The following is a 23,447-nucleotide window of genomic DNA, read 5'->3' as shown; positions in this document are numbered from 1 at the left end:
GGAGCTGGGACAGGCGGCGCATAAGAGGGAGCTGGGACAGGCGGCGCATAAGAGGGAGCTGGGACAGGCGGCGCATAAGAGGGAGCTGGGACCAGGCGGCGCATAAGAGGGAGCTGGGACAGGCGGCGCATAAGAGGGAGCTGGGACAGGCGGCGCATAAGAGGGAGCTGGGACAGGCGGCGCATAAGAGGGAGCTGGGACAGGCGGCGCATAAGATGGAGCTGGGACAGGCGGGCGCATAAGAGGGATCTGGGACAGGCGGCGCATAAGAGGGAGCTGGGACAGGCGGCGCATAAGAGGGAGCTGGGACAGGCGGCGCATAGAGGAGGGGACAGGCGGCGCATAAGGGAGGCTGGACAGGCGGCGCATAAGAGGGAGCTGGGACAGGCGGCGCATAAGAGGGAGCTGGGACAGGCGGCGCATAAGAGGAGCTGGGACAAGGCGGGCGCATAGAGGGAGCTGGGACAGGCGGCGCATAAGAGGGAGCTGGGACAGGCGGCGCATAAGAGGGAGCTGGGACAGCGGCGCATAAGAGGGAGCTGGGACAGGCGGCGCATAAGAGGGAGCTGGGACAGGCGGCGCATAAGAGGGAGCTGGGACAGGCGGCGCATAAGAGGGAGCTGGGACAGGCGGCGCATAAGAGGGAGCTGGGACAGGCGGCGCATAAGAGGGAGCTGGGACAGGCGGCGCATAAGAGGGAGCTGGGACAGGCGGCGCATAAGAGGGAGCTGGGGACAGGCGGCGCATAAGAGGGAGCTGGGACAGGCGGCGCATAAGAGGGAGCTGGGACAGGCGGCGCATAAGAGGGAGCTGGGACAGGCGGCGCATAAGAGGGAGCTGGGACAGGCGGCGCATAAGAGGGAGCTGGGACAGGCGGCGCATAAGAGGGAGCTGGGACAGGCGGCGCATAAGAGGGAGCTGGGACAGGCGGCGCATAAGAGGGAGCTGGGACAGGCGGCGCATAAGAGGGAGCTGGGACAGGCGGCGCATAAGAGGGAGCTGGGACAGGCGGCGCATAAGAGGGAGCTGGGACAGGCGGCGCATAAGAGGGAGCTGGGACAGGCGGCGCATAAGAGGGAGCTGGGACAGGCGGCGCATAAGAGGGAGCTGGGACAGGCGGCGCATAAGAGGGAGCTGGGAACAGGCGGCGCATAAGAGGGAGCTGGGACAGGCGGCGCATAAGAGGGAGCTGGGACAGGCGGCGCATAAGAGGGAGCTGGGACAGGCGGCGCATAAGAGGGAGCTGGGACAGGCGGCGCATAAGAGGAGCTGGGACAGGCGGCGCATAGAGGGAGCTGGACAGGCGGCGCATAAGAGGGAGCTGGGACAGGCGGCGCATAAGAGGGAGCTGGGACAGGCGGCGCATAAGAGGGAGCTGGGACAGGCGGCGCATAAGAGGGAGCTGGGACAGGCGGCGCATAAGAGGGAGCTGGGACAGGCGGCGCATAAGAGGGAGCTGGGACAGGCGGCGCATAAGAGGGAGCTGGGACAGGCGGCGCATAAGAGGGAGCTGGGACAGGCGGCGCATAAGAGGGAGCTGGGACAGGCGGCGCATAAGAGGGAGCTGGGACAGGCGGCGCATAAGAGGGAGCTGGGACAGGCGGCGCATAAGAGGGAGCTGGGACAGGCGGCGCATAAGAGGGAGCTGGGACAGGCGGCGCATAAGAGGGAGCTGGGACAGGCGGCGCATAAGAGGGAGCTGGGACAGGCGGCGCATAAGAGGGAGCTGGGACAGGCGGCGCATAAGAGGGAGCTGGGACAGGCGGCGCATAAGAGGGAGCTGGGACAGGCGGCGCATAAGAGGGAGCTGGGACAGGCGGCGCATAAGAGGGAGCTGGGACAGGCGGCGCATAAGAGGGAGCTGGGACAGGCGGCGCATAAGAGGGAGCTGGGACAGGCGGCGCATAAGAGGGAGCTGGGACAGGCGGCGCATAAGAGGGAGCTGGGACAGGCGGCGCATAAGAGGGAGCTGGGACAGGCGGCGCATAAGAGGGAGCTGGGACAGGCGGCGCATAAGAGGGAGCTGGGACAGGCGGCGCATAAGAGGGAGCTGGGACAGGCGGCGCATAAGAGGGAGCTGGGACAGGCGGCGCATAAGAGGGAGCTGGGACAGGCGGCGCATAAGAGGGAGCTGGGACAGGCGGCGCATAAGAGGGAGCTGGGACAGGCGGCGCATAAGAGGGAGCTGGGACAGGCGGCGCATAAGAGGGAGCTGGGACAGGCGGCGCATAAGAGGGAGCTGGGACAGGCGGCGCATAAGAGGGAGCTGGGACAGGCGGCGCATAAGAGGGAGCTGGGACAGGCGGCGCATAAGAGGGAGCTGGGACAGGCGGCGCATAAGAGGGAGCTGGGACAGGCGGCGCATAAGAGGGAGCTGGGACAGGCGGCGCATAAGAGGGAGCTGGGACAGGCGGCGCATAAGAGGGAGCTGGGACAGGCGGCGCATAAGAGGGAGCTGGGACAGGCGGCGCATAAGAGGGAGCTGGGACAGGCGGCGCATAAGAGGGAGCTGGGACAGGCGGCGCATAAGAGGGAGCTGGGACAGGCGGCGCATAAGAGGGAGCTGGGACAGGCGGCGCATAAGAGGGAGCTGGGACAGGCGGCGCATAAGAGGGAGCTGGGACAGGCGGCGCATAAGAGGGAGCTGGGACAGGCGGCGCATAAGAGGGAGCTGGGGACAGGCGGCGCATAAGAGGGAGCTGGGACAGGCGGCGCATAAGAGGGAGCTGGGACAGGCGGCGCATAAGAGGGAGCTGGGACAGGCGGCGCATAAGAGGGAGCTGGGACAGGCGGCGCATAAGAGGGAGCTGGGACAGGCGGCGCATAAGAGGGAGCTGGGACAGGCGGCGCATAAGAGGGAGCTGGGACAGGCGGCGCATAAGAGGGAGCTGGGACAGGCGGCGCATAAGAGGGAGCTGGGACAGGCGGCGCATAAGAGGGAGCTGGGACAGGCGGCGCATAAGAGGGAGCTGGGACAGGCGGCGCATAAGAGGGAGCTGGGACAGGCGGCGCATAAGAGGGAGCTGGGACAGGCGGCGCATAAGAGGGAGCTGGGACAGGCGGCGCATAAGAGGGAGCTGGGACAGGCGGCGCATAAGAGGGAGCTGGGACAGGCGGCGCATAAGAGGGAGCTGGGACAGGCGGCGCATAAGAGGGAGCTGGGACAGGCGGCGCATAAGAGGGAGCTGGGACAGGCGGCGCATAAGAGGGAGCTGGGACAGGCGGCGCATAAGAGGGAGCTGGGACAGGCGGCGCATAAGAGGGAGCTGGGACAGGCGGCGCATAAGAGGGAGCTGGGACAGGCGGCGCATAAGAGGGAGCTGGGACAGGCGGCGCATAAGAGGGAGCTGGGACAGGCGGCGCATAAGAGGGAGCTGGGACAGGCGGCGCATAAGAGGGAGCTGGGACAGGCGGCGCATAAGAGGGAGCTGGGACAGGCGGCGCATAAGAGGGAGCTGGGACAGGCGGCGCATAAGAGGGAGCTGGGACAGGCGGCGCATAAGAGGGAGCTGGGACAGGCGGCGCATAAGAGGGAGCTGGGACAGGCGGCGCATAAGAGGGAGCTGGGACAGGCGGCGCATAAGAGGGAGCTGGGACAGGCGGCGCATAAGAGGGAGCTGGGACAGGCGGCGCATAAGAGGGAGCTGGGACAGGCGGCGCATAAGAGGGAGCTGGGACAGGCGGCGCATAAGAGGGAGCTGGGACAGGCGGCGCATAAGAGGGAGCTGGGACAGGCGGCGCATAGAGGGAGCTGGACAGGCGGCGCATAGGGAGCTGGGACAGGCGGCGCATAAGAGGGAGCTGGGACAGGCGGCGCATAAGAGGGAGCTGGGACAGGCGGCGCATAAGAGGGAGCTGGGACAGGCGGCGCATAAGAGGGAGCTGGGACAGGCGGCGCATAAGAGGGAGCTGGGACAGGCGGCGCATAAGAGGGAGCTGGGACAGGCGGCGCATAAGAGGGAGCTGGGACAGGCGGCGCATAAGAGGGAGCTGGGACAGGCGGCGCATAAGAGGGAGCTGGGACAGGCGGCGCATAAGAGGGAGCTGGGACAGGCGGCGCATAAGAGGGAGCTGGGACAGGCGGCGCATAAGAGGGAGCTGGGACAGGCGGCGCATAAGAGGGAGCTGGGACAGGCGGCGCATAAGAGGGAGCTGGGACAGGCGGCGCATAAGAGGGAGCTGGGACAGGCGGCGCATAAGAGGGAGCTGGGACAGGCGGCGCATAAGAGGGAGCTGGGACAGGCGGCGCATAAGAGGGAGCTGGGACAGGCGGCGCATAAGAGGGAGCTGGGACAGGCGGCGCATAAGAGGGAGCTGGGACAGGCGGCGCATAAGAGGGAGCTGGGACAGGCGGCGCATAAGAGGGAGCTGGGACAGGCGGCGCATAAGAGGGAGCTGGGACAGGCGGCGCATAAGAGGGAGCTGGGACAGGCGGCGCATAAGAGGGAGCTGGGACAGGCGGCGCATAAGAGGGAGCTGGGACAGGCGGCGCATAAGAGGGAGCTGGGACAGGCGGCGCATAAGAGGGAGCTGGGACAGGCGGCGCTGGGACAGGCGGCGCATAAGAGGGAGCTGGGACAGGCGGCGCATAAGAGGGAGCTGGGACAGGCGGCGCATAAGAGGGAGCTGGGACAGGCGGCGCATAAGAGGGAGCTGGGACAGGCGGCGCATAAGAGGGAGCTGGGACAGGCGGCGCATAAGAGGGAGCTGGGACAGGCGGCGCATAAGAGGGAGCTGGGACAGGCGGCGCATAAGAGGGAGCTGGGACAGGCGGCGCATAAGAGGGAGCTGGGACAGGCGGCGCATAAGAGGGAGCTGGGACAGGCGGCGCATAAGAGGGAGCTGGGACAGGCGGCGCATAAGAGGGAGCTGGGACAGGCGGCGCATAAGAGGGAGCTGGGACAGGCGGCGCATAAGAGGGAGCTGGGACAGGCGGCGCATAAGAGGGAGCTGGGACAGGCGGCGCATAAGAGGGAGCTGGGACAGGCGGCGCATAAGAGGGAGCTGGGACAGGCGGCGCATAAGAGGGAGCTGGGACAGGCGGCGCATAAGAGGGAGCTGGGACAGGCGGCGCATAAGAGGGAGCTGGGACAGGCGGCGCATAAGAGGGAGCTGGACAGGCGGCGCATAAGAGGGAGCTGGGACAGGCGGCGCATAAGAGGGAGCTGGGACAGGCGGCGCATAAGAGGGAGCTGGGACAGGCGGCGCATAAGAGGGAGCTGGGACAGGCGGCGCATAAGAGGGAGCTGGGACAGGCGGCGATAAGAGGGAGCTGGGACAGGCGGCGCATAAGAGGGAGCTGGGACAGGGGCGCATAAGAGGGAGCTGGGACAGGCGGCGCATAAGAGGGAGCTGGGACAGGCGGCGCATAAGAGGGAGCTGGGACAGGCGGCGCATAAGAGGAGCTGGGACAGGCTGGCGCATAAGAGGGAGCTGGGACAGGCGGCGCATAAGAGGGAGCTGGGACAGGCGGCGCATAAGAGGGAGCTGGGACAGGCGGCGCATAAGAGGGAGCTGGGACAGGCGGCGCATAAGAGGGAGCTGGGACAGGCGGCGCATAAGAGGGAGCTGGGACAGGCGGCGCATAAGAGGGAGCTGGGACAGGCGGCGCATAAGAGGGAGCTGGGACAGGCGGCGCATGAGGAGGGAGCTGCGGCAGGCGCTGCTCCGTCTTAATGTTATACATTCGGTATGTAAAAACATGGCTTCTTAACATTATATCGGCGTATAACACGCATACATCATTTGCCCCCTATTTTCAGGGGGAAAAAGTGCGTGTTATACGCCGATAAATACGGTGTGTATGTATATATATATATATATATACATATATATATATATATATATATATATATATATATATATATATATATAAATTTTTTAATTATTCTTATATTTTTTTATTACCTTTACATTTTTACCCATTAATCTTTTCTACATACTCATTTGAATTTTTTATTTTATCATCTTTTATTTATATACTGTATATAAAAAATGGTGTATTCACCAACATAAGGAGGGTCTAATGTCACATATGAATAAAAAAAAAATGCAACAAAGCCGCAATACAAGCGCAATGCACCTTTTTAAGTAGATACAACTATGTATGGACAAATGAAGTATAAACTGCAACTTTTGTGACCATTTAAAATAGAATAAACTCTTATGTTGTTAAAAAAAAATTGCAAAAGAAGAAAAATAAGGAATTTATTCCATTCTGCGTTTCTAGTTCAGCCAAAAGAGTACTATAAGAAGGGGGAGATGAGGTAAATGCGGGCAACCACTGAGGAAGGAGTCATTTTTAGACTCTGAAACGCGTCCGGTGTTATAATACTGTACCCGCAATCTGGACAGTACTCGATAATTCCTTGGCAAAGCGCTTCCATAACGTCTTGTTTTCACCTGCCCGTGAGTCCACTGAATAGTTTGAAATACAACACGTGGGACGCTAAGACATCGGCGTCACAACCACATGGGACGCCAATTGCGGAGCTCAGGCCGATAGAGAAAAAACGGCCACAAGCAAGAGCGATGCCGACTGTGAAGACTATGTTAAAGGTAATAGCAGTTTCTGTACTGATGCCATGTGGGACGCCACAAGAGGCATATGAAAGTACCTAACTGCTACCCTAAATTTTAGTATATAGTTTGGTGAATACGATATACGAGGATGAAGTTGACATAATAGGATTTATTTAGACTATTGCATCACAACCCAGCTGAGATTATTCACTATAGCGTGGACATTGGAATATGTCCAGCTGAGCCAATAGTGCAAAAATAGAAGAAAAAAACCGTAGCACTCCAACTTCTCAATGTAGTTTCTGTGTTTATTTCTCAGGCAACGTTTCGACTCCAGTGAGTCTTTATCAAGTCTTGATAAGGACTCACTGGAGTCGAAACATTGCATGCTGGGTGAGAAATAAACACAGAAACTACATTAAGAAGTTGGAGTGCTACGTTTTTTTTCTTCTATTTTTGTACTTTGGGGACCCAAGGTCAGGATCCGACACCACTGGCACCGCCACTGAATGGACTTTTTGAGAACATCTCAACTGTCTTACTTTTTATTTTGAATCAGCTGAGCCAATAGAGCATAAGACCTATTTAGGTGACTACATTACGGCAATACATGATAAGTGACATTACCAACGGTAAAAAAAAAAAAAATCTGGCAAATGTGGCGTGCATTTGTACTCATCCCTCCTGAGTCAGGACTTTGTAGGACCACCTTTCACTGCAGTTACAGCTGTAAGTCTTTTGGGGTATGTCTCTACCAGTTTTGCACATCTAGAGGCTGAAATGTTTGCCCTTTGACCTATCCTATGCCAATAAGTTAGCAGCACCGTCGGTCAGTGCACATTGATGGTGTTTCTGCATTGATCTCTCAGACTCTGTGATCTTTCTGCTCAGCAGGGTCAGTTTGTGACAGCGTAGCGTTACCCAAGGAATGGACAAAACACTGAAGACGTGAGGAGCTGCTTACACCACTGCAGGAGTCGGCCTGACTCTGACACTGTACAAGCGTGACTGGCAGTTATATGCAGTGCGCGATTATAGTCACTGTGTCAACCAAGTTACTGGAAGTCGCTTCTTCCCCATTGGCTTTTTTTTTTTTGTATTTAAAATGTTTTAAGGTTTAGGACACCTGGATATTGAAAGAGGTTTTTTTGCGATCTACTAGTTTTCATTTCCCAGCTTGTCTGTGTATTTCAGTTTTCACTGTCATGCCCGTGACAATTCCCAGAACATACACACCCTACAGAAAGGGCAGTTTGCCAACGTCTTCTGGTGAAGGTTGAGAAAGTAGAACAGATTTTTCCCCTGTGGTGTCATTTTTCTGTGTATTTTGGACTTTTGCAATCTACTAGAAATACATTTAAATGGATTATGCCATGACTGATGTAAAAATGAAATTTAGACATCATATAATAGATGATAATCTTTCTAACAAAGCTAGAACCAGCCCTGGACCTCCCATGGATCCAGAGCTCTCCCCATTCATTGCTCTTCTAGGTTGATATCAAGCCGTCAGCTCAGGGGGCGTGTCCTTTCTGCAGCAGCTCCGTAACTGCTACAGCTTCTTCTAACAGAACATATGAGTGGTGGCATGTTTGACCAGCTCAGTGAGATGGACACAAAGTAAGGAAAAGAACAAACAGCAGGTGGTGCTATACATTCCATTGAATATCTCATATATAGAATATATATCTATATATATATATATATATATATATATATATAACTATAGAATATGTTTTATAACACAAACTCTTTAATTAATGAATGTTGTCTGTATATATGAAAGTGTTTGAAGGGGTTTTCCAAGAAGAAATGGAAAAAATTACAAGACAATGTTACAATCTTAAAATTAAAAAAGTAATCATTACATTTCCATTGATTCCCTGCCACTGCTGTTTTCCGCTACTCCCCGCTTTCTGTCCTGGCTTGACACACAGGAAATTCCTGCTCAGCCAATCTTTGACTCCTCTCACATACAGGACTCATCTCAGGATAATTTGCATATGTATCAAATCGTTTTTTTGCACAATGAAAGCACACAGAACTATGGGGACTGGGTATTGCGGATGTGCTAGCAACCCATGTCCTCAGCTCTATACCCCAAATCCCGGTGACAGGCTCCCTTTAAAGAGGTTCAGGGCTGAACCCGGATATAAGCTGCCCTTCACTCCTTTACCATGTAGGAGTGGAGTATTGGAGCATTTCCTTGCTCCCGTGTTCCCCCTTGCCTTGTGCTGCATCGTGCAGGACAATGTCTGTTTGTTGTGAGCCGTGACGTACCTGGCTTCACATCAGTATGCTAGGTGGAGACTTGTGCCTAGCAGGGAGCCCGGTCATGTCAATGGCACAAATGGGTGGTGTATAGCGCTGTTCTGGGATGTTTTACAGGAGTATTTTCAGCCAAGGAGGAGTATGAAATAAGACGCACAGTGGCAGTTTTTTTCTGGCCCTAACTTTTTTTAATTTTTTTTTGTCAGTGTAGCCATTTGAGGACTTGTTTGTGGGACATACAGTATTTTTTAAAGGGGTTTTCTCATCTCGGACAATGGGGGCATATCGCTAGGATGTATCAAGAACGGAGCCCTGAAGGTGAAGGAGAGCGCACTGCGCTGAAAATAGCCGAGCGCTGGCTCAGCTATTGCCGTCTGCCCCATAGAAATGAATCGGAGCAAGGGCGCGCAAGCGCGGCACGCTCCTATTCACTTCTATGGGAGAGGCGGGGATTAGCGATTGGTGGTGGACGGACCCCGGGAAATCTGGGGTCCTCCAGCCACAGCGCTCCCCGCTTCGTTCTCGATATAGGTGGCACCTGCACCTATCAGACAATGGGGGCATATCCTAGCGATATGCCCCCATTGTCTAAGATGGGAATACCCCTTTAATGACCTTGTTTGACGTACATAAAACTTATTAACTTTTATTATTAGTGTCTTTGCTATGGTAATGGGGAAAAAAAAAAGCAGTTCCACCATAGTTTTTTGCATTTAAATCCCTAGACAACCAGCTCCTCACATGTATGTCACTTAGGGTTGCCACCCGTCCGGGATTCACCCGGACAGTCCGGGTTTGTAATCCTGTGCCCGGGTACAAGCCTTTCTTAGACCCGGGCACAGGATTATTCATTCAAACTGCAGTGTGGTCCGACCGAGACTCCGATCGCATATTTAAGCTGTCACTCCGGGCAGAGGCGTATCTATCACGAGGCAAACAAGGCATTTGCCTAGGGCGGCACTTGCCAATGGGGCGGCAAAATGCCTTGTTTGCCTAGCGATAGTAAAATGTTCCAAACTTTTTTTCCCCTTTGTCCGCTGCTTGCCGATCATTCACTATGTGAGCGGCATCGCCGGCGCCGCATAGTGAAGCAGGGACCCTCCTCCCGAGTCCTCCTGACTTCCTCCCGTCCGTGTTCTGGAATTTTCAACTACTGCGCCGAGCCTTCTTTTTCGCACATGCGCAGTGGGCCGGAATACTTACAACACAAGCGGCAGCCACAGGAAAAGTCTACATACCTCCCTCCTCACACAGACAGTCAAAGAACAGAGTTGGCCACTTCGCCTGACTCCTGCCCTGCCCTGCGAGGAATGTCCAGGTCCACTCCAGGCAGAGGAACAGGAGTGAGTAAGACGAGAGTTAAAAAGCAAATAGTGCACTGCGAGAGTGAGACTCATAAATAAAGGTGGTATGTCAGACTGTCTATGGTGCCCCTGGCCTCTCCTTGAGGCTGCCCCATACTTATGGGGCAGCCTCAAGGAGAGGCCAGGGCCACCATAGACAGTCTGACATACCACCTTTATTTATGGGGGCAGTCACAAGGAGACACTAAACTGTATGGGGGCTGCCACAAGAAAATAGTGCACTCTGCACTGTGTCATAAATAAAGGTGGTATGTCAGACTGTCTATGGTGGCCCTGGCCTCTCCTGGAGGCTGACCCATACAGACTGTATGGGGCAGCCTCAAGGAGAGGCCAGGGCTACCATAGACAGTCTGACACACATACCACCTTTATTTATGACTCAGTGCAGAGTGCACTATTTGCATGTGGCAGCCCCCATACAGTTTAGTGTCTCCTTGAGGCTGGCCTGGCCCCCTCCCCCCATACAGTATAACGTCTCCTTATGTCTGCCCCCATACAGTATGTATAATGTCTCCTTGTGGCTGCCCCGCCCACCATACAGTATATCGTCTTCTTGAGGCTGCCCCCATACAGTATACCGTCTCGTTGAGGCTGCCCCATACAGTATACTGTCTAGTTGAGGCTGCCCCATACAGTATAACGTCTTCTTGAGGCTGCCCTCATACAGTATAACGTCTCCTTGAGGCTGCCCATACAGTATAACGTCTCCTTGTGGCTCTTCCTATACAGTATAACGTCTCCTTGTGGCTGCCCCCATACAGTATAACGTCTCCTTGTGGCTGCCCCCATACCGTATAACGTCTCCTTGTGGCTCTTCCTATACAGTATAACGTCTCCTTGTGGCTGCCCCCATACAGTATAACGTCTCCTTGTGGCTGCCCCCATACAGTATAACGTCTCCTTGAGGCTGCCCCCATACAGTATAACGTCTCCTTGAGGCTGTCCCATACAGTATAACGCCTCCTTGTGGGTTTTTTTTCTTTTAAACGGGTATTTATCGCGATATATATCGTTATCACGATAAATTTCTTAAGATTGTTATGCAAAACAGGAAAGGGTGGAGCCTAAAGAGGAAGGGGTGGGGTTTACAGAGGAAGGGGTTTGGCCGTGACAGGAAGGGGTGGTTCAAATTTATATTAGGGGGGTGCCCGAGTTTAGTCTCGCCTAGGGCAGCACAAAACCAAGATACACCACTGACTCCGGGTGATCAGCTGAGCGCAGCGCTCCCGAGCCTCCCCCCTCCCTCCTCCTCCCTCCTCCCTCCTCCTCCTCCATCCTCCAGTGATGCCAGGCAGCGCTGTGTGTTCACTCACTGTTCAGGCTCCTCCTCTGCCTCCCAGTCCCTCCCTCCCTCTCTCTCTGATAAGGAACAGGAAGTGATGACATCAGAGAGAGAGGCAGAGGGAGCTCCGTGGGAGAAATCATTCTACTTCTCCTCTCCAGCCCAGCTCCAGCAGCCTGCCCATGTAGTGGCCAGCCAAGTGCCCACTGTGCTCTACATGCAGACAACCTGACCAAGACAGTCCTAACTCCTGAGTCCTGACACCTGTCCTAGTCTGTCACTCACTTCTAAAAAGGTATACATAGAAACTGTTACATACAATTACACAATTCAAATGTTTTATGTCCCCCCACTAAACTCTTTTTTTTGGCTTCTTATAATCCCTATACTGCGATATATGAATACATAATGTTATTAGTCATTTTGGTTTAGTAGATAATGAATAAAACAGACTTTTATAATATGTAAATTACCTGTCTACCAGCAGGTAGGGCGGTTACTTGCTGGTAGCAGCCGCATGCTCTTTTCATAATGACGCCCCCTCCTCATGTCGATTGACAGGGCCAGCGAACGCGATCGTTCTCTGGCTGGCCCTGTCTGGTATCAAGATCTCGCGCCTGCGCCGTAACGGTCTTCAGTTGGTGCAGGTGCACTGAGAGGAGGACACTCGCTCGGCCGCTCCATCCTCAGTGCGCCTGCGCCGGGTGTAGATGTGACGTCATCGGCGCAGGCGCATTGAGGATGGAGCGGCCGATCGAGTGTCCTCCTCTCAGTGCACCTGCACCAACTGAAGACCGTTACGGCGCAGGCGCGAGATCTTGATACCAGACAGGGCCAGCCAGAGAACGATCGCGTTCGCTGGCCCTGTCAATCGACATGAGGAGGGGGCGTCATTATGAAAAGAGCATGCGGCTGCTACCAGCAAGTAACCGCCCTACCTGCTGGTAGACAGGTAATTTACATATTATAAAAGTCTGTTTTATTCATTATCTACTAAACCAAAATGACTAATAACATTATGTATTCATATATCGCAGTATAGGGATTATAAGAAGCCAAAAAAAAGAGTTTAGTGGGGGGACAGAAGCCCTTTAAACAGGTTTCTGAATCTGTCAATCATCAGAAAAAACGTTATGTTATGTAGCTGACTGAGGTTAGCGATGTGCTAATACTACATAACAGTATGTTTTATAACTCCCTGCCGCTGCCGCCGTTCTCTTAAAATAAAGACTTATAATATGCTAATGAGCCTATAGGTGCTATGAGGGCGTTCCTGCAGCACCTAGAGGCTCAGTCTATTCACCCTTTGTCAGTGGCACGCCCATGTCCAGTTGATTGACGTCCAAGTTCTCCTCTTCGTCCCGTAAATCCCGCGCCTGCAGCGAATACTAAAAGGGACAGCGCAGGCATGGGATCAGGGGCGTAACGATTGCGGTGCGACAGCGACCAGGGGTGGAGACGGGACATGGTTGGAGGCGGGACATGGGCGTGGCTGGAGGCGGGGCCTGGAAGGGGGCCCTCCCTCCCTTCTGTTCGGGTTTGGCTTGAAGAAAAGGTGGCAACCCTAATGTCACTGCAGGAATTGACTTGCAAACCAGTGCCTTATGTGAATGCTGACCGCTGCATCTAAGGTACATACAGAGAGAAGGAGCTCGCTCTGAACCCACCGGCTTCCCCCGATGCGATTGAGGGAAGCCTATGGCTGCTGAGGCAGCCTGAGGCCTTACACAGGCCTCCCAGCTGCAGGAGCCTATGGGACCTAGGTCCCAGGCTTGGTCTCCTAGGCAACTGTCATTGTAACACTGACTGACACAGTGCATAACAATACAGTATGTATTATAATGCATTGTAGAAGGCATCAGACCTTCAAAAGTTGAGGTTCACAAGCTGGACAAAAAAAAAAGTTTTATAAAAAAAGAAAAATTTAAGTAAAGGAAAAACTCCCCTTTCCCCTCATCAAGCCATTTACAATTGAAAAAAATGGGGGGAAAAAAACGTTAAGTATTGATGCGTCCATAACAACCAGCTCTATAAAAATATCACTTGATCTAACCCATTAGGTGAATGTCATAAAAAAATATAAAAAAACGGTGATAAAACAGCAATTTTTTGGTCACTTCACATAAAACATAATATTGAACTATCAAAAAGTTCTATGTATCCCAAAATGGTACCAATGAAAACGTCACCTCATCCCACAAAGTGGAAGCCTTAATTTAAGACCATGGCCAAAAAATAAAAAAAATATGGCTTTCACAAAAGGACAACACAAAAACATTTTCTTTTCAAAAATGCTTTTGTTGTGTAAGACTGAAGAAAAAAAAAAAATAGACATATTTGGAATTGCTGCATCCAAACCATGATCTACCCCGTTTGGTGAATGCTGTTATGAAAAATGAATAAAACTGCCAAAGCAGCCATTTTTTGTTCACCTCACATCCCAAAACCCATAATATCAAGCTATGTAGAAGCTTGCACTCGCGCAGAAAACACTGAACAATGCAATCGCAGACAAAACTGACTGAAATTGCATGCGCACTTGTGCGGGTTTCCTGCAACACATCTGGACAAAATCCGTGACGGGCCTTAAGGAGGTTCTACTGGGTAAGGAAATGCCATAAATCTGTACATAAACTGCTGTTTCGGTTTGCTGCGGGGTTTATTTTTTAATCCCTTAATGGACATTTTAGTAAGCATTCTGGATTACGAATGCTGTTATTTTCCCTTATAACCATGTTAGTAGGGAAAATAATACAGTGAATTGACTTTAATAGGTTCCGGGGTTGCTCATCCCTATTTACTAACATCTCTTAGCAACCATGTGTGAAAATTGCACCGTATCCGCACTTGCTTGCGGATGCTTGCGATTTTCACTCAGCCCCATTTCATTTCTATGGGGCCTGCGTTGCGTGAAAAACGCAGAATATAGAACCTGCTGCGAATTTTTCATGCAACGCACAAGTGCTGCATGAAAAACACCGCTCATGTACACAGCCCCATAGAAATGAATGGATCCAGATTCACCCGCATGGAAAACTCGCCCGTTTGAAAGGGGCCTAACTATTTGAAGGGTGTGGTGGGTTCCAGATGGCACCTGCTGGGCACAGCATATTGAAATGCCATATCTGTTGAAAACTTGCAGTTTTCCCTTTGCACATACATTGCTGCAAATACCTGTGGCATTGACGTGTTCACTCCACCCTTTAATACCTTGTACTCCAGGGCCTCTGTGCTTGAAATAACAGTGAAGGAGACACTTTCTATCTATTGAAATTGCAGACCTATTGAAATGAATGGCTCTGCATTCAATCCGTAAAATTGTGGAACATACTGTATGCGGACAGAAAAATACGTTTGTGTAAATGGGCCCTAAGAATGGAAGTCATGACTGTAGTGTGAACACAGCCTAAAATACATCTGTGCTTTGTATGTTTATAATGTAATGAAAAACCTTTTAATTCTGCATTGCAGGTGGTCTATGACCAGGAAGGGGTCTTCATACATTCGTCATGTGGGAAACTAGAAGATCAAGACAGCTTAATCCCAGGAACCCTGCACGTTGTAGAAAAGGTATGAGGCATGAGAGGTCATTTGTGGTGGCGCAGTGTTAATAGTATACTGTAACGTCATGTTGGTTTTAATGTACCTGTTTTTAACTGGATTTGCTGCAGTCTAAGAGAATAATGGGCATCACTTCAGACTTGTTGCCGGCTTCACATACAAGTTGACTGTGTCCACTTTATATCACGTTCTTCCACTTTATCGAAGTGCATAGACACAAGTGGCTTTATAAGGGCATAAGTCATTCGCATGTTACATTTGTTGGAGGTGTGCACTCATACCGGTGGGATGTCTATTTTGGAGTGCACAGTATAAGGAGTGAAGAGGATCATTTACAAAAACAGATTCATTTGACCCCCAGCCGTGGTATATAGGTCCAAAGATGACTATTGTAAAATTGCAGATTGAGGAACAACATGTTTAGAGAAATTTTACCAGAGGAACATTTTTTTTGTCTAATTGCATAATGCTGTTTCTCTGCAGAAAACGTTTTAGTAAGGGACCTGTTTATGTATAAATTTAACCTTATATTCTTGTGTGCTTGTGTTTGACTAAAGGATATGGAAGTCATTGTAGATTGGAGACCTCTTGAAGAAACCTTAGACTCATCAAATATACTTATTGCAGTAAAGGTATGTTATTTGTCAAAAGAGGATAAGCCGCAAGGATTGACTGTTAATGACCACTTGGTTTGCCTAACTGACCAGTTAACATTCAGTTTCAGTTCACTTGCCGTTTTACCTTTCACATCGGACTGTTAGGTTGGTTCTGATATTTATGTATCATGTGACAGCTGAAGAGGACTTGTTACTTGTGTTCACAGCATTAGGGAAGGAAGAGACCCACAGCAAGCAGCAGGCTGCTGACTTTATGTCCTGCGTCCTGAATCTATGAATGCAGGCTGCTGGCTTTGTGTCCTGCGTCCTGATTCTATAAACGCAGGCTGCTGGCTTTGTGTCCTTCCCCTTCCTGATGCTATGAAAGCAGGCTGCTGGCTTTGTGTCCTCCTGTTTCCTGATGCTATGAATGCAGGCTGCTGGCTTTGTGTCCTTCCCCTTCCTGATGCTATGAAAGCAGGCTGCTGGCTTTGTGTCCTCCTGTTTCCTGATGCTATGAATGCAGGCTGCTGGCTTTGTGTCCTTCCCCTTCCTGATGCTATGAATGCAGGCTGCTGGCTTTGTGTCCTCCTGCTTCCTGATGCTATGAATGAAGGCTGCTGACTTTGTGTCCTTCCCCTTCCTGATGCTATTAATGCAGGCTGCTAACTTTGTGTCCTTCCCCTTCCTCTTCCTGATGCTATGAATGCAGGCTGCTGGCTTTGTATCCTCCTGTTTCCTGATGCTATGAATGCAGGCTGCTGGCTTTGTGTCCTCCTGCTTCTTGATGGTATGAATGCAGGCTGCTGGCTTTGTGTCCTCCTGCTTCCTGATGCTATGAATGCAGGCTGCTGACTGTGTCCTTCCCCTTCCTGATGCTATGAATGCAGGCTGCTGACTTTGTGTCCTTCCCCTTCCTGATTGTATGAATGCAGGTTGCTGCCTTTGTGTCCTTCCCCTTCCTGATTGTATGAATGCAGGCTGCTGGCTTTGTGTCCTTCCCCTTCCTGATGCTATGAATGCAGGCTGCTGGCTTTGTGTCCTCCTGTTTCCTGATGCTATGAATGCAGGCTGCTGGCTTTGTGTCCTTCCCCTTCCTGATGCTATGAATGCAGGCTGTTGGCTTTGTGTCCTCCTGTTTCCTGATGCTATGAATGCAGGCTGCTGGCTTTGTGTCCTTCCCCTTCCTGATGCTATGAATGCAGGCGGCTGCCTTTGTGTCCTTCCCCTTCCTGATGCTATGAATGCAGGCTGCTGACTTTGTGTCCTCCTGTTTCCTGATGCTATGAATGCAGGCTGCTGGCTTTGTGTCCTTCCACTTCCTGATGCTATGAATGCAGGCTGCTGGCTTTGTGTCCTCCTGTTTCTTGATGCTATGAATGCAGGCTGCTGACTTTTTGTCCTCCTGCTTCCTGATGCTATGAATGAAGGCTGCTGACTTTGTGTCCTTCCCCTTCCTGATGCTATTAATGCAGGCTGCTGGCTTTGTGTCCTTCCTCTTCCTGATGCTATGAATGCAGACTGCTGGCTTTTTGTCCTCCTCTTCCTGATGCTATGAATGCAGGCTGCTGGCTTTGTGTCCTTCCCCTTCCTGATGCTATGAATGCAGGCTACTGGCTTTGTGTCCTCCTGTTTCCTGATGCTATGAATGCAGGCTGCTGGCTTTGTGTCCTTCCCCTTCCTGATGCTATGAATGTAGGCTGCTGGCTTTGTGTCCTTCCACTTCCTGATGCTATGAACGCAGGCTGCTGGCTTTGTGTCCTCCTGTTTCCTGATAGTATGAATGCAGGCTGCTGGCTTTGTGTCCTCCTGTTTCCTGATGCTATGAATGCAGACTGCTGGCTTTTTGTCCTCCTCTTCCTGATGCTATGAATGCAGACTGCTGGCTTTTTGTCCTCCTCTTCCTGATGCTATGAATGCAGGCGGCTGGCTTTGTGTCCTCCTGCTTCCTGATGCTATGAATGTAGGCTGCTGGCTTTGTGTCCTCCTGTTTCCTGATGCTATGAATGCAGGCTGCTGGCTTTGTGTCCTTCCCCTTCCTGATGCTATGAATGCAGGCGGCTGCCTTTGTGTCCTTCCCCTTCCTGATGCTATGAATGCAGGCTGCTGACTTTGTGTCCTCCTGTTTCCTGATGCTATGAATGCAGGCTGCTGGCTTTGTGTCCTTCCCCTTCCTGATGCTATGAATGCAGGCTACTGGCTTTGTGTCCTCCTGTTTCCTGATGCTATGAATGCAGGCTGCTGGCTTTGTGTCCTTCCCCTTCCTGATGCTATGAATGTAGGCTGCTGGCTTTGTGTCCTTCCACTTCCTGATGCTATGAACGCAGGCTGCTGGCTTTGTGTCCTCCTGTTTCCTGATAGTATGAATGCAGGCTGCTGACTTTGTGTCCTTCCCCTTCCTGATGCTATGAATGCAGGCTGCTGGCTTTGTGTCCTTCCTCTTCCTGATGCTATGAATGCAGGCTGCTGGCTTTGTGTCCTCCTGTTTCCTGATGCTATGAATGCAGGCTGCTGGCTTTGTGTCCTTCCCCTTCCTGATGCTATGAATGCAGGCTGCTGGCTTTGTGTCCTCCTGCTTCCTGATGCTATGAATGAAGGCTGCTGACTTTGTGTCCTTCCCCTTCCTGATGCTATTAATGCAGGCTGCTAACTTTGTGTCCTTCCCCTTCCTCTTCCTGATGCTATGAATGCAGGCGGCTGGCTTTGTGTCCTGCGTCCTGATTCTATGAATGCAGGCTGCTGGCTTTGTGTCCTCCTGTTTCCTGATGCTATGAATGCAGGCTGCTGGCTTTGTGTCCTCCTGCTTCCTGATGCTATGAATGCAGGCTGCTGACTGTGTCCTTCCCCTTCCTGATGCTATGAATGCAGGCTGCTGACTTTGTGTCCTTCCCCTTCCTGATTGTATGAATGCAGGTTGCTGCCTTTGTGTCCTTCCCCTTCCTGATTGTATGAATGCAGGCTGCTGGCTTTGTGTCCTTCCCCTTCCTGATGCTATGAATGCAGGCTGCTGGCTTTGTGTCCTCCTGTTTCCTGATGCTATGAATGCAGGCTGCTGGCTTTGTGTCCTTCCCCTTCCTGATGCTATGAATGCAGGCTGCTGGCTTTGTGTCCTCCTGTTTCCTGATGCTATGAATGCAGGCTGCTGGCTTTGTGTCCTTCCCCTTCCTGATGCTATGAATGCAGGCGGCTGCCTTTGTGTCCTTCCCCTTCCTGATGCTATGAATGCAGGCTGCTGACTTTGTGTCCTCCTGTTTCCTGATGCTATGAATGCAGGCTGCTGGCTTTGTGTCCTTCCGCTTCCTGATGCTATGAATGCAGGCTGCTGGCTTTGTGTCCTCCTGTTTCTTGATGCTATGAATGCAGGCTGCTGACTTTTTGTCCTCCTGCTTCCTGATGCTATGAATGAAGGCTGCTGACTTTGTGTCCTTCCCCTTCCTGATGCTATTAATGCAGGCTGCTGGCTTTGTGTCCTTCCTCTTCCTGATGCTATGAATGCAGACTGCTGGCTTTTTGTCCTCCTCTTCCTGATGCTATGAATGCAGGCTGCTGGCTTTGTGTCCTTCCCCTTCCTGATGCTATGAATGCAGGCTACTGGCTTTGTGTCCTCCTGTTTCCTGATGCTATGAATGCAGGCTGCTGGCTTTGTGTCCTTCCCCTTCCTGATGCTATGAATGTAGGCTGCTGGCTTTGTGTCCTTCCACTTCCTGATGCTATGAACGCAGGCTGCTGGCTTTGTGTCCTCCTGTTTCCTGATAGTATGAATGCAGGCTGCTGGCTTTGTGTCCTTCCTCTTCCTGATGCTATGAATGCAGACTGCTGGCTTTTTGTCCTCCTCTTCCTGATGCTATGAATGCAGGCGGCTGGCTTTGTGTCCTCCTGCTTCCTGATGCTATGAATGCAGGCTGCTGACTTTGTGTCCTTCCCCTTCCTGATGCTTTGAATGCAGGCTGCTGGCTTTGTGTCCTTCCTCTTCCTGATGCTATGAATGCAGGCTGCTGGCTTTGTGTCCTTCCTGATGCTATGAATGCAGGCGGCTGGCTTTGTGTCCTCCTGCTTCCTGATGCTATGAATGCAGGCTGCTGACTTTGTGTCCTTCCCCTTCCTGATGCTGTTAATGCAGGCTGCTGGCTTTGTGTCCTTCCCCTTCCTGATGCTATGAATGCTGGCTTTGTGTCCTCCTGCTTCTTGATGGTATGAATGCAGGCTGCTGGCTTTGTGTCCTCCTGCTTCTTGATGGTATGAATGCAGGCTGCTGGCTTTGTGTCCTCCTGCTTCCTGATGCTATGAATGCAGGTTGCTGCCTTTGTGTCCTTCCCCTTCCTGATGCTATAAATGCAGGCTGCTGACTTTGTGTCCTCCTGCTCCCTGATGCTATGAATGCAGGCTTCTGACTTTTTGTCCTCCTGCTTCCTGATGCTATGAATGCAGGCTGCTGACTTTGTGTCCTTCCTCTTCCTGATGCTATGAATGCAGGCTTCTGACTTTGTGTCCTTCCTCTTCCTGATGCTTTGAATGCAGGCTGCTGGCTTTGTGTCCTCCTGCTTCCTGATGCTATGAATGCAGGCTGCTGGCTTTGTGTCCTTCCTCTTCCTGATGCTATGAATGCAGGCTTCTGACTTTGTGTCCTTCCTCTTCCTGATGCTATGAAAGCAGGCTGCTGGCTTTGTGTCCTCCTGCTTCTTGATGGTATGAATGCAGGCTGCTGGCTTTGTGTCCTCCTGCTTCCTGATGCCATGAATGCAGACTGCTGGCTTTGTGTCCTTCCTCTTCCTGATGATATGAATGCAGGCTGCTGGCTTTGTGTCCTCCTGCTTCCTGATGCTATGAATGCAGGCGGCTGACTTTGTGTCCTTCTGTTTCCTGATGCTATGAATGCAGGCTGCTGGCTTTGTGTCCTTCTGTTTCCTGATGCTATGAATGCAGGCTGCTGACTTTGTGTCCTCCTGCTCCCTGATGCTATGAATGCAGGCTGCTGGCTTTGTGTCCTTCCTCTTCCTGATGCTATGAATGCAGGCTGCTGACTTTGTGTCCTCCTGCTCCCTGATGCTATGAATGCAGGCGGCTGGCTTTGTGTCCTCCTGTTTCCTGATGCTATGAATGCAGGCTGCTGACTTTGTGTCCCTCCACTTCCTGATGCTATGAATGCAGGCTGCTGGCTTTGTGTCCTCCTGTTTCCTGATAGTATGAATGCAGGCTGCTGGCTTTTTGTCCTTCTGCTCCCTGATTCTATGAATGCAGGCTTCTGACTTTTTGTCCTCCTGCTTCCTGATGCCATGAATGCAGGCTGCTGGCTTTGTGTCCTTCCTATTCCTGATGATATGAATGCAGGCTGCTGACTTTGTGTCCTCCTGCTTCCTGATGCTATGAATGCAGGCTGCTGGCTTTGTGTCCTTCCCCTTCCCGATGCTATGAATGCAGGCTGCTGCCTTTCTGTCCTTCTGTTTCCTGATGCTATGAATGCAGGCTGCTGCCTTTGTGTCCTTCCTCTTCCTGATGCTATGAATGCAGGCTGCTGGCTTTGTGTCCTTCCCCTTCCTGATGCTATGAATGCAGGCTGCTGGCTTTGTGTCCTCCTGCTTCCTGATGCTATGAATGCAGGCGGCTGGCTTTGTGTCCCTCCACTTCCTGATGCTATGAACGCAGGCTGCTGGCTTTGTGTCCTTCTGCTCCCTGATGCTATGAATGCAGGCTTCTGACTTTTTGTCCTCCTGCTTCCTGATGCTATGAATAAAGGCTGCTGACTTTGTGTCCTTCCTCTTCCTGATGCTATGAATGCAGGCTGCTGGCTTTGTGTCCTCCTGCTCCCTGATTCTATGAACGCAGGCTGCTGATGCTTTGAATGTAGGTTGCTGCCTTTGTGTCCTTCCTCTTCCTGATGCTATGAATGCAGGCTGCTGGCTTTGTGTCCTCCTGCTCCCTGATTCTATCAATGCAGGCTGCTGATGCTATGAATGCAGGCTGCTGGCTTTGTGTCCTCCTGCTCCCTGATTCTATGAACGCAGGCTGCTGGCTTTGTGTCTTTCCCCTTCCTGATGCTATGAATGCAGGCAGCTGACTTTGTGTCTTTCCCCTTCCTGATGCTATGAATGCAGGCTGCTGGCTTTTTGTCCTCCTGCTTCCTGATGCTTTAAATGAAGGATGCTGGCTTTGTGTCCTTCCTCTTCCTGATGGTATGAATGCAGTGGAGTTGTTGCGATACCTAATTTTTTATAAAATTTTGATACCATAAAAAAGTATTGCGATACTCGATACCATTTGATACCATGCAAAAAAAATGTAAACACCCAAAAAGTCACGTGCATTCCGCATCTTGAAAAAATGGCGCATGGCGCATTTTTTTTCTTTCTTTTGTACTGGCGTTAACCGCATAGATTTTTTTAATAGTTTGGACTTTTCGGACGTGGAGATATGTGATATGTTTCTTTATTTTATATATAAAATTGGGAAAGGGGGTGATTTAAATGTAATAATTTGTTTTGTTTTTTTAATTTAATAACCATTTTCCCCCTTAGGGGCTAGAACCTGGGCTCTTTTCATCCCTTGTCCTATTCACCCTAATAGATCTCTATTAGGGTGAATAGGAATTCACACTCTCCCTGCTGCCTTGTGTGTCGTACACAAAGCAGCAGGGAGCTTACCATGGCAGCCAGGGCTTCAGTAGAGTCCTGGCTGTGATGGTAACTGATTGGAGCCCCAGGATTACACTATAAGAACCTGCCACTGCCACCAATGAGAAGGGGAGAGGACCCTGTGGCCACTGCCGCCAATGATGTTAATACTGGGAGGGTTGAGGGGGGTGGGAGCACTGCGCCACCAATGATAATTAACCTGTAAGGAGTGCCGGCAGCAGATCAGTGGCAGTTAACCCCTCAGGTGCCGCACCTTAGGGGTTAATTGCTGCTGATCGCAGCTTCCTGTCAGAAGCAGGGTGCCGGCTATGTGATTCTGCTGCCGGAACCTGCCTCCTGTATTAAAAGTTTAATGCTATGAATGTGGGCTGCTGACTTTGTGTCCGATCAGTGGCACGGACCCGGCAGTGACTGACAGCCGGGCCCCTGCTGCATAAGCCACCATTGCTGAAAACACAGATGCCAGCATATTATCCCCTTGTATGCTGCGGTACACGTTCCCTCCGCATCTCCATCGGGTCGCCGCGCTGTAGTGGCGGGGAACCGATGGCAGGGAAGGCAGCCCAATGCCTTCCATAGGCATCGGGGCTTGCCTTCTACAAAAGCCTGCGAGATCCAGCCTAAGAATGAGCGAATTGACTGATTAGTATAATAATAATATAAGTATAATATAAGTATTAGAATGTATTGGCTCCAATGAGTGGTACCTTGGAACCGAACATGAGTTCGGGAAATGTTTTTTTTACAGTAAAAATAAATTTATGAAGTTATTGCGTGAAGTCGTGCAAGACTTCGCGAAGCAATAACTTCGGCTCATCGGAGCCAATACATTCTAATACTGTACGGAGCTCCTCCTCCTTGTACAGTATTAGAACGAAGTTTTATACGAATCGACATCGGATATTTCATCCGAAGTCGATTCACTCATCCCTAATCCATCCCAGGTTGTATTGTAATGCATTGCAGAGGGGATCATACCCCAGAAGATGAAGTCCCAGAGTGGGACAAAAGTAAAAAGTAAAAAACTAAAGTTTAAAAAAAATTGTTTTGAGTAAAAGAACAAAACAAAAAAACACATAAAATTGTAAAAAAAAAAAATTGAAAAAATACCCCAAAACAGACATATTGGGTATTGCCGTGTCCTTAATGACCGGCTCTATAAAAATACGATATGATCCACCCCCTCAACTGAACGCCGTAGAAAAAAAAATAAAAACTGTGC

General features: G+C 51.3%; 1 protein-coding gene across 1 annotated transcript in view; it reads left to right on the top strand.

The window, feature by feature from the left end:
- The window catches only part of TBC1D15 (TBC1 domain family member 15), a 113,765-nt gene that overhangs the window by 12,955 nt on the left and 77,363 nt on the right, over positions 1 to 23,447 (top strand). The window contains exons 2-3 of the mRNA XM_044280435.1: positions 14,911 to 15,009; positions 15,558 to 15,632. Of these exons, the coding sequence (XP_044136370.1) occupies positions 14,911 to 15,009; positions 15,558 to 15,632 (174 nt within the window). The remainder of the gene's footprint in view (positions 1 to 14,910; positions 15,010 to 15,557; positions 15,633 to 23,447) is intronic.

The sequence above is a fragment of the Bufo gargarizans genome, chromosome 2, assembly GCF_014858855.1.
Source record: "Bufo gargarizans isolate SCDJY-AF-19 chromosome 2, ASM1485885v1, whole genome shotgun sequence".
Lineage (NCBI taxonomy): Eukaryota > Metazoa > Chordata > Amphibia > Anura > Bufonidae > Bufo > Bufo gargarizans.
Note: the sequence above shows the minus strand (reverse complement) of the source record. Positions and strands in the feature narration are given on the sequence as shown.